The following is a 15078-nucleotide window of genomic DNA, read 5'->3' on the forward strand; positions in this document are numbered from 1 at the left end:
CAATCAAACAGGACTAAAAACACAACCTCCACAGTGGTAACAATAATTAGACTTCTATGTATATTTGAGCATTGTGTTATGCTGTGTGAGTGTTTTGTAACTATGGCAACAACTTTGTGTACTTCCCCAGAAACCTGCTGAAAAATCACACAGTTTGGATCGATTTTACAGCGGATATCCTGTTCCTAAATATCTATACTACTAGGACCCAGAGACCATCAATATCTGAGGTAGGCTGCTGTTTACATTGTATCTTATTGAGTTTCCAGGAAACACTTGACTCAACCCCACTGGAGTTGCATTTAGCTGATTCGCTCCTCATTGACAATGGTTGAATATTGGTGTAGTAAATGTGGGATTCAGGTTTATCCATGTCTTTATGTCAGATTTGGTGACTTTTCTTGAGTTAATAGCCAATTATTTTACATAATACAGCGCTTTAAAAGGGATCTTCTGGTTTAGAAACAGTTGCTGCAACGGCATGAAAGGTTAATGAAAACGATAGCAGAGCCGGTTGCTTTATGCTGCTCACGCTGAGGCGACAGATGCAACGGGGGGCCGGCCCACCGCAGGGTACCCAGTGACAACACTGGCACAGGCATATGTCTGAGAGACGAAAGGTATGGAGGGAGGGAGACACACACACACACACACACACACACACACACACACACACACACACACACACACACACACACACACACACACACACAAACACACACACACACACACACACACAAAGCTAGGAAAAGTCACAGACACTTTGGTCTCACTGACTGAGAGGAATGACAAGGAGAGGAGAGGGACTCAAATGAGAAAGTCACACAGAGTTGACTTAGTATTTGATAGAAGGAAGATGCAGAGAGGAGAGGAGGATGCTGTGTGAGAGGATGGTAGAACTTTGTGCAGAGTGAAAGACCCTGACTTCTCTTTTATTCTCTCTCATGCTGAGTTTGAAAAAGTATATTTTAACAGTGAGCTCAGGTAAAAGCGGGGATACATCTCCGAGTTGACATTTTATTCACTCTTTCCTGTATATTTTTAGAGAGCAAGTGATGTGCCGTGTCTTTGAAAGTGTTTGAAATATCTACAAGATGACAACGTAAAGAATAATCTGAAGCACTACGCTTTGAAAGGACCTAAATTCAAGGCTTTCTTCCTTCTAACACTACCATGACGGATATTCAGCCTCGCAGACAAACACAAGCCTTTGATAAATTATTAGTAGCCACATTCTCTTCTCAGAATTGCATGTCGATTTTGTACAAGTTGGAAGTTTCACAGAGAAACTTCAGACTAACTTCCCAGGATTGGCGACAAGGGCTTAAGAGGCTATAATGATTGTGTGCAGGGCAGGATGGAGAAAGGCAATGCCCCTTGTCCCAGGATAGTTGAAATCCAGCGTCTGTTCCTGTGCTACACCTCAGAGCAGACCATGTTGCCTGCCAGCGCCATCGTCAGGTTCCTCAAAACCGAACAGGTGGAGCTCACAGCCAATGAAGAGATGGCAAAGAGATTGATTGCTACGTATGAGATTGAAGAGACAGGTAGGTGAAGAGAGAGCTGTGTACCATGTCAGGCTGCTTGCTGCTCATCACTATGGGTAAAGAAAACCCTCTTACTCTTTAAGGACCATGTAATTATGCTAATTTGGTTAAAACAGAAGTCAAGGCTTTAGCTCCGGTGGTCCCAGGCTGACAAAGTGAGTGCTGTAAGGAAGGGGGGTTGAATTGACAGAAGGAAAATATAAGAGTAAGGCACGTCAGTGGACTAATAGACCAGATGTTGTCTAGGGCTCACAAACAGCAAAACAGGGAAACACAAGACTGACAACTAGTCTGTCCTCACTTTATTTTCACTTCATGGTATAGTCTTTGAGTAAGCAAGGCTTCTGAAGAGCAGTTTTCAGCTTTTCTAACACCTGTACTGTAGCATAATTACTCTGCATACTATTTACTTGACCAAATAAATCACCTGAATAGAGAGGAGGTTTTCTTTTAATAGCACCATACTTGCAGAAACAAACTGCTGAATGTAAAAGCAGCTTCACAAGGTTTAATCTCTAGGTTTAACACATCTCTAGCAGCGAGGACAAAACACCTTTTTCACAGCAGACACATTGACTTGTCATAGAGGAAAGGGCACAGGTGAAAGAAATGTTGTTAACGATGGAGCAGTACCACCAAGTGTCCCAGTTAGCTGTGACAGGGAGCCAACATTAACAAGACCACGACCCTGGATGTAGCTCACCTAAATGGAATGCAGTTGTTTTTAATGTCATCAATTACACCTGTGCTTTTCCAAACTGTCTGACTTGAAAAATAAGGTTGATTCTAAGATCAGTGATTGGATGTTTCTTACAGTAGTGTTCCCTGGGAGTTGAAGTTGACTTATCTCCTCTGGTTTGTGTGTACGCAGTCTTACACCTTTGACTTTTTAATCAAAGCACTAGATGTTTCATTTAGGTTGCTCATGGGACTGATTATTCAGTCAGACTAAGTCTAGCCTTATTGTGTTTTTAAATGTCACTTTCATCTTGACTTGATCTTAATGTAATATTAGTGATGATAGTAACACAGTAACCTCTACAAAGTTAAAGGTGGTCACTATAATAATACCTCAACAGCTGTTGGATGAGTTGCAGTGACATTTTGTACAGACATTCATGGTGCCCAAAAGATGAATTCCAATGACTTAGGTAATCCCCTGACTTTTCAGCTGGCATCATCAGGTTGGTTAATGACCAAATTAATACCAGCAGAACTAATGACAATTCAAACACCCTCAGCTGTGATTTGTTTAGTGCTTATTAGCAAATGTTGGCATGCTAACATGCTAAACTAAAATATCTGCTAAACATAGCATGCTCATAGGGTACAATAGGATGCAGCCTCACACAGAGCCACGAGCATGATTGTGGACTCTGAGCCTCGATTCACTGGATTTGTTTTAACTTTTTAACATGAGGAAAAGAGCTTTTGCTTGAATTGGCTAGTGTAATCCACTCTTTAAACTTTTTTGTTTTGCACTTGGTAGAATAGCCAATGCTGATTTTGACTGTCACTGACAGTGTTACTCTGCTCCTTCTTCCTCTTCCAGCCAGAGAAAGTAGGTCCATGACATGTGAAGGTTTCATGAGGTACATGGAGTCCAAAGACTGCTGCGCGTTCGACCAGGCCCACACGTCTGTTTACCAAAACATGGACCAGCCTCTCACCAATTACTTCATCTCGTCATCACACAACACCTACCTGACCGGAGATCAGCTAATAGGAAAGAGCCACCTGAATGCCTATATTTGGTCAGTACAGTGAAAACAGTACAGCTTGTGGTCTTCTTCATGATGCAGCGCTTCAGAAAAAGAAGGAAACAATTCCCCACATGACTGAATTGCACAGACATAGGTGTAATTACATTTGCAAATTAACCAACATCTACTTATCTGCTGAATCGTTATATCTAATTAATCTGCTATTTAACATGGGTCAAGAAAACCCAGATAAGGCCAATTTAAACATCATTTAAATTGGTCACCCCTCAATACACTTTGACCTTCTCTCTAAAATCTCTTCCCCAGACCTCTATGTGTGTGTTGTCAGGATTCTCTCATTTCATTGACCCACTCGTGTGCTGAGGCACAGGGAATTTGCTGTGGTCCCTTTATGGGACCATGAAAGTGATTACAAAAGGGGCTGATGGCAGCAGAAGGGATGAATTTATGGTCCCTGTGAATGTGCTGAGAACCCTGGCCGGCTGGTAGAGGGGAAGCCTCCAAACCAGCAGCCTGGAAGCTCTGGTTTACTTAGATAATGGATGAATCATATAGAAAGAAGTGCGAAGTGTCAGGAGTAAAAGGTGGGTTTTTAGAAATCCCACTGCCTCACAGGTGCATGGAGAAAAAAAGAAAATGGCCAAATGCATTTGTTGGCGGAAGAAATTAAAGATTCACAAGAGCCTATACGTTGTGAAACAAACAACTGACAAAGGATGGTGAAATCTGAAGATGCAATTGACTATTTATAATTTCCCACTGAATTTGTTTAGCTTAAACAATATTTACATGGCAACCTAGCACCAACACACATTCATAGTGCCCACTTGACAAAACTGTGTGACATTATTGTCTGCTTGTGTCCTGCTTGCAAAGAGGTGGTAAAGAAAATGTTTGGGAAATACACTTTCTTTATGAAAGTTGATACTACTCATGTCTGTGCATGATGGATGGCGCTAGAGTCAGGCCATTGTTAGCTTAGCTTAGCATAGAAACACTCATGTCTGTGCATGAAGGATGGAGCTAGAATCAGGCCATTGTTAGGTTGCAAGAAAATATATAATTGCCCCACCCCACTTTTTCACAACCAACAGAATAAAAAAAGCAATATCTTATAACACCAAGACGCGTTCTGTGCTATATATACCCGACCATATTTGATTTCATAAAGAAAGCACAAGTGGAAATGTAACAGCACCATTTGAGGAGCAGATCAGATTCATTGAGGTAGAAGAAGCTTTTACATTAAATTAGTAGAATGCAACGTTTTCTATGAATCATTCACATGTATTACATACATTACACTGTATATAATACACAGTAATGTGTCAATTGTATGGGAGTGGTTATGATGGCTTGAACTCAGTTTGTGGAACGGAAATAGCTCAGTTTGTGTGTCAACGCTTCACTTCTAATTTCTCATGCAGCACATTATAAGCGGTTATCGTAGCCTTGCCACAGCTCCGTGTGTGTGCATGTGTCTCTGTCTGCCTGCATGTGCTCATCTGTGTGTCTTTCTGCGGCACAGTGCTCTGAGAAAAGGCTGTCGCTGTATTGAGCTTGACTGCTGGAATGGGCCAGATCTGGAGCCCATAGTCCACCATGGCTACACCCTGACCACGAAGTTACTATTCAAGGACGTCATCGCCACTGTGGAGCAACATGCCTTCGAGGTAAAAGCTTGTAATGTGTTACGTGACATATTCTGGAGTAGTGTTCGCTCCTGCCTCCAGGAGTCCCTACTTAGCTGCATTTGCTCTAATTAATAGCATCTCTGATCGTAATGCTTTGCTTGCAAGTTTTCTATGATTTAGGCCATCCTCTGTGATGTGCCGAGAGAATTTAGAGCCTGCAGAGAGAGAGCTGTAGATCCAGGATGATGCTAATTGCTGGAAATAAATCATGATAATAAATCATGATTATCTTTGATGTGATTATTTCTTGACAGGTGTCTGCTTACCCGGTGATCCTGTCAATTGAAAACCATTGCTCCAAGAATCAACAGAAGGTCATGGCCAAGTGGCTCATCTCGATCCTGGGGGAAAAGCTGCTGAGATCTCCCTTGGATCAGCCAACCACTGGGGACCTCCCCAGCCCCAATGTAAGAATCAGAAAAGAGAGATTTTGACTGTCTGAGTGGTGAATCAGAACCAGGATCTGCGTTTAATGTTAGAGCTGCCGGTGCAGGCAGAGGCACGACAGTGTTTGTATGTATAAATCCTCATCGGCTGTCATTGCAAATCAAAACAAGGAGAAAATGAGACCTTTCGGTCGTCACAGAAGGCCTCATTAGTCTCTTTATGAGGCTTCCTGTGCCTCTCTCCTCCACTGGGACACGGGGGTAACTGGACGCCTGCATTTGCAAGCCTCTTTAATCTCTCAGAGATTCGCAAAATCAAATGTGATGCGGTTGATCCTGAGAAGTGTCCATCCTTTCAAGCGTGCTGAGGCACTTGAGCTGATTGTTCGTTTAGATTACCCTGTTTGGGGTCTGATTTCTCCAACGAAAGCGCTGCATAAAGCCTTGACTGAGCGACTGGCCTGAGAGACGCTGCCACACTCTCTGCATTCTATTGAAAATGACGAAGAGGATGAAGGCTTTTTCTCTGAGAGTGGATGGATGTGTGCTGTCTCGCTGGAGTTTCTTGCTGCCTCAGACTTCTTACCGCTTTGGAATTTATAGCAAGAAATGAGATGTGTTTTATCTCGAGTGTGCATATAAGATTTTCTTCCCCATATCGTTCTTTATCTTTATGACTCAGGAAGTGGGGGCTTAGATAGGAGCCTCAGCACTAATGGTTTCATCTTGACTATTAACCCCCAGCAACTTGAATACTGAATCAGTGTTCATGTGTCACACCCATGCAGCCTCACACCCAAGTTACCATCCAATTACGAAAGTGTAACCACTATGCAACCTTTAAAAAACGGTTCATTGCCTTAAACTCCACTCTGACCCTTTAGATCAAAGGCTTCAAATCAGTTACCGTAAACATGGACACATTTTAATGCTAAATTACAGCGAGAGACGCAAAGCCTGCTCTAGCTCTCCAGACGAGGACAAATTAAAGAGTGCTGTGCCAAAGGAAGCCATGAAGCTTATAATTTTCATACTACATACGACTCAGAGTTTGCTTGACTGATGTAACTGTGTGATGGTGAATGCAGGTGCCATGATGAAGGCACCTTTGCATTTATTCATGTGTGAATTTATGCATGTTTGTGCATTTGTGGGGACACCAGGACCTGAAGTATAAGATCCTGGTCAAAAATAAAAAACTAAAGGCTGAAGGCGCAGCGAGGACAGAGGCAGAGGAGAACACAGATGAGGGCGAGGATGAGGATGATGAGGTGGAGGTGGAGGAGGAGGAGGAGGAGGAGGAGGAGGAGGAAGAGCATCGTCAAAACAAGGCAAAGTTCTGGTCTCCCAGAAAGGCAAGGTCAAAGAGGAAAGTAAGTCAGTTAGATTTAGGAACAGATTTCTATACTGTTTAGAGATTCTGTACGGATATAGTTGAATGTACACTGCAAGATGATGGGACAAGAAAGTGAAGCTTTACTCTTTGGAATTTCAACAGCATTTGTTGCCATATGGTGAACACTCTTTTTGGTTTGTCTTTCTCTCCACCCTAAATGTAATAAGCATAAGAAGAAGGTGGCGGTGGCAGAGGCTCTATCTGACCTGGTTGTGTACACAAGGCCAGTGAAGTTCATCAGCTTCAGACATTCAAAGGACAAGCAGAACTTCCAAGAGAACACATCCATGACAGAGAAGAAAGCTCGCAAGCTAGCCAAGGCCTCTGGTAAAATGTTATGTATGGAGTTGAAACTATGGGAAGCGATTGCAGATGATTGCAGATATCACAAAACCTAATTCTGATGAGCCCAGCAGATTCGCATGATTTATAATCACATTGAGCCCAATGGACAAGTCTCTGTAGGTCCTCTTTGGACGAGAAATGCCATCACATCTGGCGCCATAAACCTCCATAATAGCGAAAGCATATTGAACATGACATAGGGGAGTACTCTATAGGGAATAAAGCACAACAGCACAGGTCCAGAAATGTGCCTCGCACTCCCACTGAAAGAGCCCACAGAAGTTTGAATCAACTGATAATCAGTTAAACTGTCATCGCGCTTCTGTGCGGCAGTATATTGAAGAAACAGTGATGTAGAGAAATGAAATCGGAGGAGTCACACTTTCCAAACACACAGCTACATTATGAGCTTGTTGTCCTTGGCTGGCAGGGACCACGAAGAGTCTCGACTATATTGTAAAAGGTGTGTAGGCCCTTGTTGTCCTCAGGCCTGCAGGGAAACTACACAGCGATGGTACGAGTCCACACAGATTGAAGCTGCGAGCCTTTTTGTAGTCTGTCCAGAATAAAGATAATTATTCAGGCTTCATAAGGTGATCGCGACAAATAGTTCACCTTTTCAGGTCATGAAATTTACATTCCACATTAGACTAAAATACCATAGAAATTGGTGAATCTTCCCTATAGGATCCTATTTTAGGTAATATTTTGAATAAAAGCAACTCATCAGTAAAAAACATTCGGTAACATTGAAATCTGACACCATTAAATAGTGACCACGTCCCTTCAGATAAACCTAAATGTTTTCCTTGATCCCTGCATCAAACAGACACTGAGTTAGACTAAAATGTACAACATCACAGTAAATGACATCTGTGAAGTTTGAATCAGTGGACTATGTGATTAATCAGAGTGAGTCAGAGGAGACTTTTGACCTGTGAGTGTTGTGCGTCCTCTCACTCAGGGGCAGATTTTGTTCAGCACACACAGAAGTTCCTCAGCAGGATTTACCCAGCGGGCACGAGGACGACTTCCACCAACTACAACCCTCAGGAGTTTTGGAACGTCGGCTCACAGCTCGGTGAGTCAGAGAGGGCGAGTATACGCCTGTCTGTGCACACACACACGCACACGCACACACACACACACACACACACACACACACACACGCACACGCACACACACACACACACACACTTATTTAGGCACCGGAATCTGAAATTGATTTTATAATATTTGTTGAACCGTTACAAATTTCCAAACTTGGAAGATTGGTGTTCGTTGATGTGGTTTATGCATACAGTGCATGCAGTGTTATCTAATATGCAGTTATGGAGTCATGGAAATCTTTCTAAGCATGATATCATTAGGACCAATCTGAGTAGTTAATAAATATAGGAATGAATCATTTTATTTTGAAAAAGTGAATAAATTAAACCATAAATAAATTGATTCAATTATTATTTCATTTGTTTAGATTCATATGGAAATCAGAAAATATCAGAAAAAGACGTCTTCTTCTTCTTGTGTCAGCAGTTCTCGATACACGCTGAACAACCACCACAATCCATTACAAGCTTTTCAAATGGAGAGAAATGCAGTTCGGAAACTCAGATTGTCAAACGTCAGAGGGAACAACCTGGCCAAGTGTCCTGTCGATTAGCAATGAAAAGAACATTTCATTCCAGTCCACAGCCTGACCACCTCATCGGTGTTTTCCCCGGAGCAAGTCCTCTCCTGGCCCTTATCACACATTTTCTATTTTCTAAATCGATTTGCACCCCCCCCCCCCCCCAGAATGTGTTTTTCTCTCTCTTTTTTAACCACATCCCTGTCTGGGTCACAGATTATTAATTTTTTTCGTTATCACTCCTTAGTCCAGCATGAGCATTGGGCTTGACTCAATATCCTCTTTGCTCCGGAGAGTAACTATTCTTCAAAAAAAAAACATTCATAAACTTGACATCGTCACGCCTCCCGGCAATACGTGAACATAAAGTCACAACCCTGATCTGTCTGGCTGCGTCACTTCGTCTGTCTTTACACATCCACCTTATCCGTCTCCATCGCTCAGTCAGCCGGCCACTGATTCTGACACGAAGCCCTGCCGATGGCTGAGCAGATTGTCTCTGTGCTTCGGTGGCAGCTGTGCAGATGGTGAGCGGCACTTTTCACAGTTGCAGGGGACTGCGGTAAAAAAGCAGCAGCCTGGAAGGATCAATTACAGTTAGATGAGCAGAACATTCACTGGGACCCCGTGACATACACATATATTAAAAGAAGCAGAAAGATGCATTGCGGTGTGTCGGTTAAGACAAAATGAAAGGTGTTTTGCATTATTGGTCCCTGTAATTGCAGACCCTGCCACTTCCTTTGTCTGACTGATTGTAACTGAAAACATGATCTATGCAGCACCCATGCCAACAAAGAGCTTTGCACTGCAGAAATCCCTCTACAGATGCATTTATTGCACTGTTGAATGTGTCCCTGATTCAATGTACGCAATTGTTGGGAAACATTTCAAGTCAATGTATAATTTAGCTCTCTCCCGCAGAATGAACAAGATGCCTTAGAACACAGAAGGTATGCAGGGGATCATCTCATGCTGCCCGTTTTAAGCTTTAGGCATTCTCAATTTTGTTCTTGTAAAAAAAAAAAAATGTTGTCACAGCTATAGCTCCTCATTTTCATTGTTCCAAACATTGTCCCGCGGTGTGTTGCAGTGACTCTCAATTTCCAAACTCGGGGCTTGCCTATGGACCTCAATAATGGCCGTTTCCAGGACAACGGAGGCTGTGGATACGTCCTGAAGCCGGCGGTGCTCGTGTCCGGTCAGAGGAACTTTGATCCCAGCTGCAGCCAGCGCAGCCAGCGCAGCCAGAGCAGCCTCAAACCCATAAACCTGATAATCAAGGTACAGCTCAGGAGCACTGAACGCTGAATAATCCACTCAGGGTGGATTTATGGATTAAGGTGTAATGTTACAGGGCTGTGTGTGTGCTTTATGTGCATGCATGAGTGTGTCTATGCCTCACAATATAGAGGTTGTGTAGAAGAGCTCATCTTACTCTTAGCCTCCAGATAAATGCTTTCCTGCCGGATGCTGTGAACCAACAATAACATAAATCTCCCTGAGATAGTCTCCGTTTAATTAGATTACCTCCTTCAGAAAGTAAAGGGAAAGGAGAGGGGTGATCCAATGTAATTAGACCCGGGTGCAATTAATGAATCCTTTTATTTTCCATTCTTTTGTTAGTGGACACTTGTAATGTACTGCATCCAAGTCACACGGCAAAGGATGAATGAACAGTCACATCTCTTTGCCATCAGGACGACTGTCACACACTCACTCTTCTAAGTCCAATTACAGAGATACGACAGTTTCCTCTTATGTAGAACATAATGGTGGGACTCCAGAGATATCTTAGGCTTTGTACTGCAAAGACAATATGTGGAATTGCCTGGGATCACATGGGACTCACTGCAGAGGAGGTAGACGAGGGAACATCTTACTCTCTCATCTTAGTCTTATGAACAGCAATGAATCATTTAAACTGACTGTATATGTGTTTATGTTTTTCAAAAAGACTCAGTCGTGGATGATGTGCTAAATTAAGCTCAGTCAGTATTGTAGCTGTTCTAAATGTCACCTGTTACATCGGCTATATCCTTTGCTTTATAGCCCTATAACACAGTATTTAATTCTACTATAATTCTTGTTTTTTGCTGTTGTCTGATGAAGGAAATGAATCTTGATCAGACAATAGTTCATGAGGATGGATGAGCACATCAGACATTGTCTTCTAAAGGAGGATGCACACACACAGTACACCATCCGAGCACAGTGCATGAAATATAAATGTGGTGCGCTCCGTTCTTGGGTGCCCCGGGATACACCCTACCTATATTTATTCACATCACCATTCTGTATTATTTGATCACTTCAGGGAAAATCCTGCAATCTTGACTCAGCTCTCAACTCAGCGGAAATAGGAGTCACGAGTAGTGTAACTTAGATAGGGTTGAGTTTTCAATCTTTCAACAGTAAATTATTCATCTGCTCAGAAAAACAATATATCCCCTTGAGCTCTCTATTTAGCATAAAACTGTCAACTACTAGCAATGGTTTGCTTTTCAATAGAGAATCTTGCAATGACAACTCCAAACTGTTCTATACGTATGGACCATTGTAACTGTGAACGAGCATAATGCAGGGCGTTTTGTAGCATGACTTTATCAAGGAAAGACACTGTAATTTTGGGCCGGACACTGTAAAGCTCCATCAGTGCCAAGCGGTGCATGTCGTGATAAGTACATGCAGGTTTGTCTTTGATCAGAGCTGGGGAAGGGACGGCTCAGTGTGAGAGGACTGCAGATAAGCCTGCCTCTCTCCAGACTAGTGTAATTACAGCCCTCTCCCCCTCTCTTCTTTTCTCTACTCTTACTGGTTCTCCGGTTTTCTCTTCTCTTTTATATTTCCTGTTCTTCCCTGGTATCAATTACATTCTCATACACTCCCTTTGTGACTTTGCATCTCTGTGTGTCTATCTGCAGGTGTTTGGTGCATCCAACCTACCCCTTTCCAGGAGTGGCAAAGCTCTGGACTCCTTCGTCAGAGTGGAGATTCATGGGATTGCATCTGACTCGTGCAGAAATAGCACACATATTGTCAAAAACAACTGTAAGTACGACAAGACCAATTGTGTGTGGCCTTGTTCTCGAGATAAAGCTTGACTGGCCCAGTTAACTTTTACTTTAATCATTCCAAGATGTATTTTGTCAGAGTTAACTGAGCAGTTTAACTTTCAATTATCTAGAAACTAAGAATTACAGAAAACATCAATTTCTGAGATCCTATCAGAAGCTGAAAAGACAAGAGTGGCGACAAGAGTTGTGTGGGCTGGTCGGCCATGTTTTTTCTCTCTGAATTTCGACATTATGACTGTTCCTTGAAAGTGGTGCTGTTGTGGCAGTCAAATGTTGTCGAACAAATGCATCAATATTCAAATAGTACCGTAGGAGTAGAGAGACCAGACTCGCTCTGTGAGGCTGTACTTACTGTAGGCACAGCGGTGCTTTACACTGGTATGCCAACATGCTCACAATGGCAAAGCTGATGTTTAGCATGTATAATGTTTGATATGTTTACCATCATAGTTTAGCGTGTTAGCATGCTAACATTTACTAATAGGCACTAGCATCCCATTAGTTTTGCAGGTATTTGGTCATAACCCATATTTTACCTTTAATGTGAACCTCATTGAGGCACGAGTGGAAAAGTCAGGGAATCACCAAGGTCAGAAGGATTCTGAAAACCACGAACACCCAAACGAAATTTCATGTCAATACATCCATCCAGGACTGACTGACAGGCCGACATTGCCATTTCTACAAACATGCAGCGAGCATTGCTAAAAACATGCCCTCCTCTGGTTTTATACTAACAAATGGAAATACGATGATATTCTGAGAACATGCCCCGTACTTCAAGGCAATGGACACCTTCAAGTGAAACATGGAAACTACCTAAAGTGGAGACTAGTGAGTTTTTCAATGACAGCAGCATTTTCTGGTTTCTGTTCGTGTTTTTTCTTCTTCTTTCTTTTACATCCATTTCCCAGTAAGCTGGTTTTGGGCTTCTGAGAAGTGTGCTGATGAAGTATGACATTCATAATGACTACAGCTGGTTTATTTTAGTTCATAATGAAAAATAGGAAGATAAGTGTTTGGCTCTTACATATGCCCTAAACTGAGATGAGATGAGACAGAGACAGAGAGACAGAGACAGAGAGACAGAGAGACACAGAGACAGAGAGACAGAGAGACACAGAGAGAAACAGTCCTGGAGGGTGCAGAACACTTATGCATAGGCATAAATCGTAAAATCATTTCACGCTATGAAACCGATAAGGTCACTGGTGAATTAATGTGGACTTCGTTGAAAATTTGGATGCAACAGAGGAACATGAGAAAATAGTTTGGAATCAGAAATTGATTGAAAACTGCAGCAGAGGTGACTCTTTAGTTGTCTGCGTGTGCTCTCTTCATTTGTCACTGTAAAATTGCAAACAAATGGCACTTCATGTTATGTATCATGTCATCCTGATAGGGATGCTACTGTGGATCGGATAATCAATTACTTACTCTATCGACGTCAGTTGTCGGTTCAGCTCAACACTTTGGTCCAGACTGACTCGGAGACATTCAGTCCCCTCCAGGATGAATTGTAGTAACTTTGTAAATTGTCTGACTTTTCCTCTAGTTCTGGTGCCACCACCAGGTCTGATTCTGAATTTACGTAAATACCCGCAAAACTAATGATCAGCCTCAGCTGTACTTTATGTTAATTAGCTAATTTTAGCATTCTAACATGCTGAACTAAGATGGGAAAGATGGGGAACAAACATCGGCATGTCATTGTGAGCATGTTAGCACATAAGTACAGCCTCAAATGGCGGCTAGCATGACTTGTGGTCTTGTTTGACAAAAAGTTAAATAGTTGAAACAAGGTTTTCACAGCAGCATCTCTATTGGTCTCTCATTATAACTCTACTCCTTCTGTCTGTCCCTGCACCTCTGTAAGTTCTTGCAGAAAGATATTTATACTAAATCTTTAAAATAATGTAACTTTGTGTAATAGAAAGAAAAATAAAACTGCAGTATCAGCTTTTTGACCACTTGGGGAACAAGCTGAACACAACACTGATATATCATCCTGTAAAGGTGACAACACCTTTTGACAAACAGTTGCCTATTAACACATCCACTTAAGACTTCATTAATTAAATCGAATTACCATTACAGCTCTGAGTCCTCACTGGAATACTACCATGAAGTTCAACATCAGTGTCCCCGAGCTCTGCCTCGTCCGCTTCTGTGTCCGTCAGCAGACCGGCTTCTTCAGCAGCGATTTTGTGGGCCAGTACACGCTGCCCTTCACCAGCCTGAAGAAAGGTGAGCCACAGAGGCAGAAAGAGCGACAGAGGGTGGGGGGGTTGGGAGTCAGACAAAGAGCTAAATTACATCAGGTGACATTATGCGACCATCGTTGTATTTCCCTTCATGTCAGCATTACTGAAGGTCAGTCTCTGCTCTGCACTCGAGTTTCATGGAAATGCTTCTGCGTATCTATGTGATGCTCTTGTAATTAGCGGCTATACATACATTTCTTTTCACGCCCCCTTTCCTTTTCCACCTCCAGGCTACCGCTGGGTGCCTCTCCGATTCCGAGACAGATGCAGCCCGGATCCAGCTTCCCTCTTCATCTTTGTTTCGTATTAATAAAAACAGCTTGTTATATGTCTCAAGGACATAAAAACCTGGATGACCTGCAACTTCCTAATGTTAAACTCAGACAAAACTGAAGTTATTCTACTAGGCCCAGAACACCTCCGAAATCAATTATCTAATGATAAAGTTTCTCTAGATGGTATTGCCTTGACATCCAGCAGCACCATAAAGAATCTCAGAGTTTTCTTTGATCAGGATTTGTCTTTTAACTCCCACATAAAACAAACTTCAAGGACTGCCTTTTATCACCTACGAAACATTTAAAAAATCAGGCACATCTCGTCTCAAAGCGATGCAGAAAAATGTGTTCATGCATTTGTTACTTCTAGACTAGATTACTGCAATTCCTTATCATCAGGCTTCTCTAATAAGTCTCTTAAATCTCTCCAGTTGATCCAGAATGCTGCAGCTTTTGTACTAACAAAAACTAAGAGAAGAGATCATCTTACTCTTATATTAGCTTCTCTGCACTGCCTCCCTGTAACATCTAGAATATAATTTAAAATCCTTCTCCTCACCTACAAAGCCCTAATTGGTCAGGCACCATCATATATTAAGGAGCTTATAGTACACTATTACCCCACTAGAGAGCTGCGCTCCTTGAATTCAGGGTCACTTGTGGTTCCTAGAGTCTTCAAAAATAGGATGGGAGCCAGAGCCTTCAGTTATCAAGCTCCTCTTCTGTGGAACCAGCTT

At 42.3% G+C, this 15078-nt stretch overlaps 1 protein-coding gene across 1 annotated transcript; it reads left to right on the forward strand.

Moving 5' to 3' along the window:
* Nucleotides 1-1357: 1357 nt before the first annotated feature.
* Nucleotides 1358-14373, forward strand: LOC306698988 (1-phosphatidylinositol 4,5-bisphosphate phosphodiesterase zeta-1-like; the record flags this gene model as incomplete). The annotated part of the gene is made up of 11 exons (XM_079163489.1): nt 1358-1547; nt 3100-3301; nt 4800-4944; nt 5220-5372; nt 6515-6724; nt 6918-7074; nt 8057-8173; nt 9816-10006; nt 11647-11773; nt 13897-14046; nt 14294-14373. 11 exons carry the CDS (start codon nt 1358-1360, stop codon nt 14371-14373), a joined length of 1722 nt encoding a protein of 573 aa, XP_079019615.1.
* Between the last annotated feature and the right edge of the window lie 705 nt (nt 14374-15078).

The sequence above is a fragment of the Pholis gunnellus genome (assembly GCF_910591455.1).
Source record: "Pholis gunnellus genome assembly, chromosome: 7".
Lineage (NCBI taxonomy): Eukaryota > Metazoa > Chordata > Actinopteri > Perciformes > Pholidae > Pholis > Pholis gunnellus.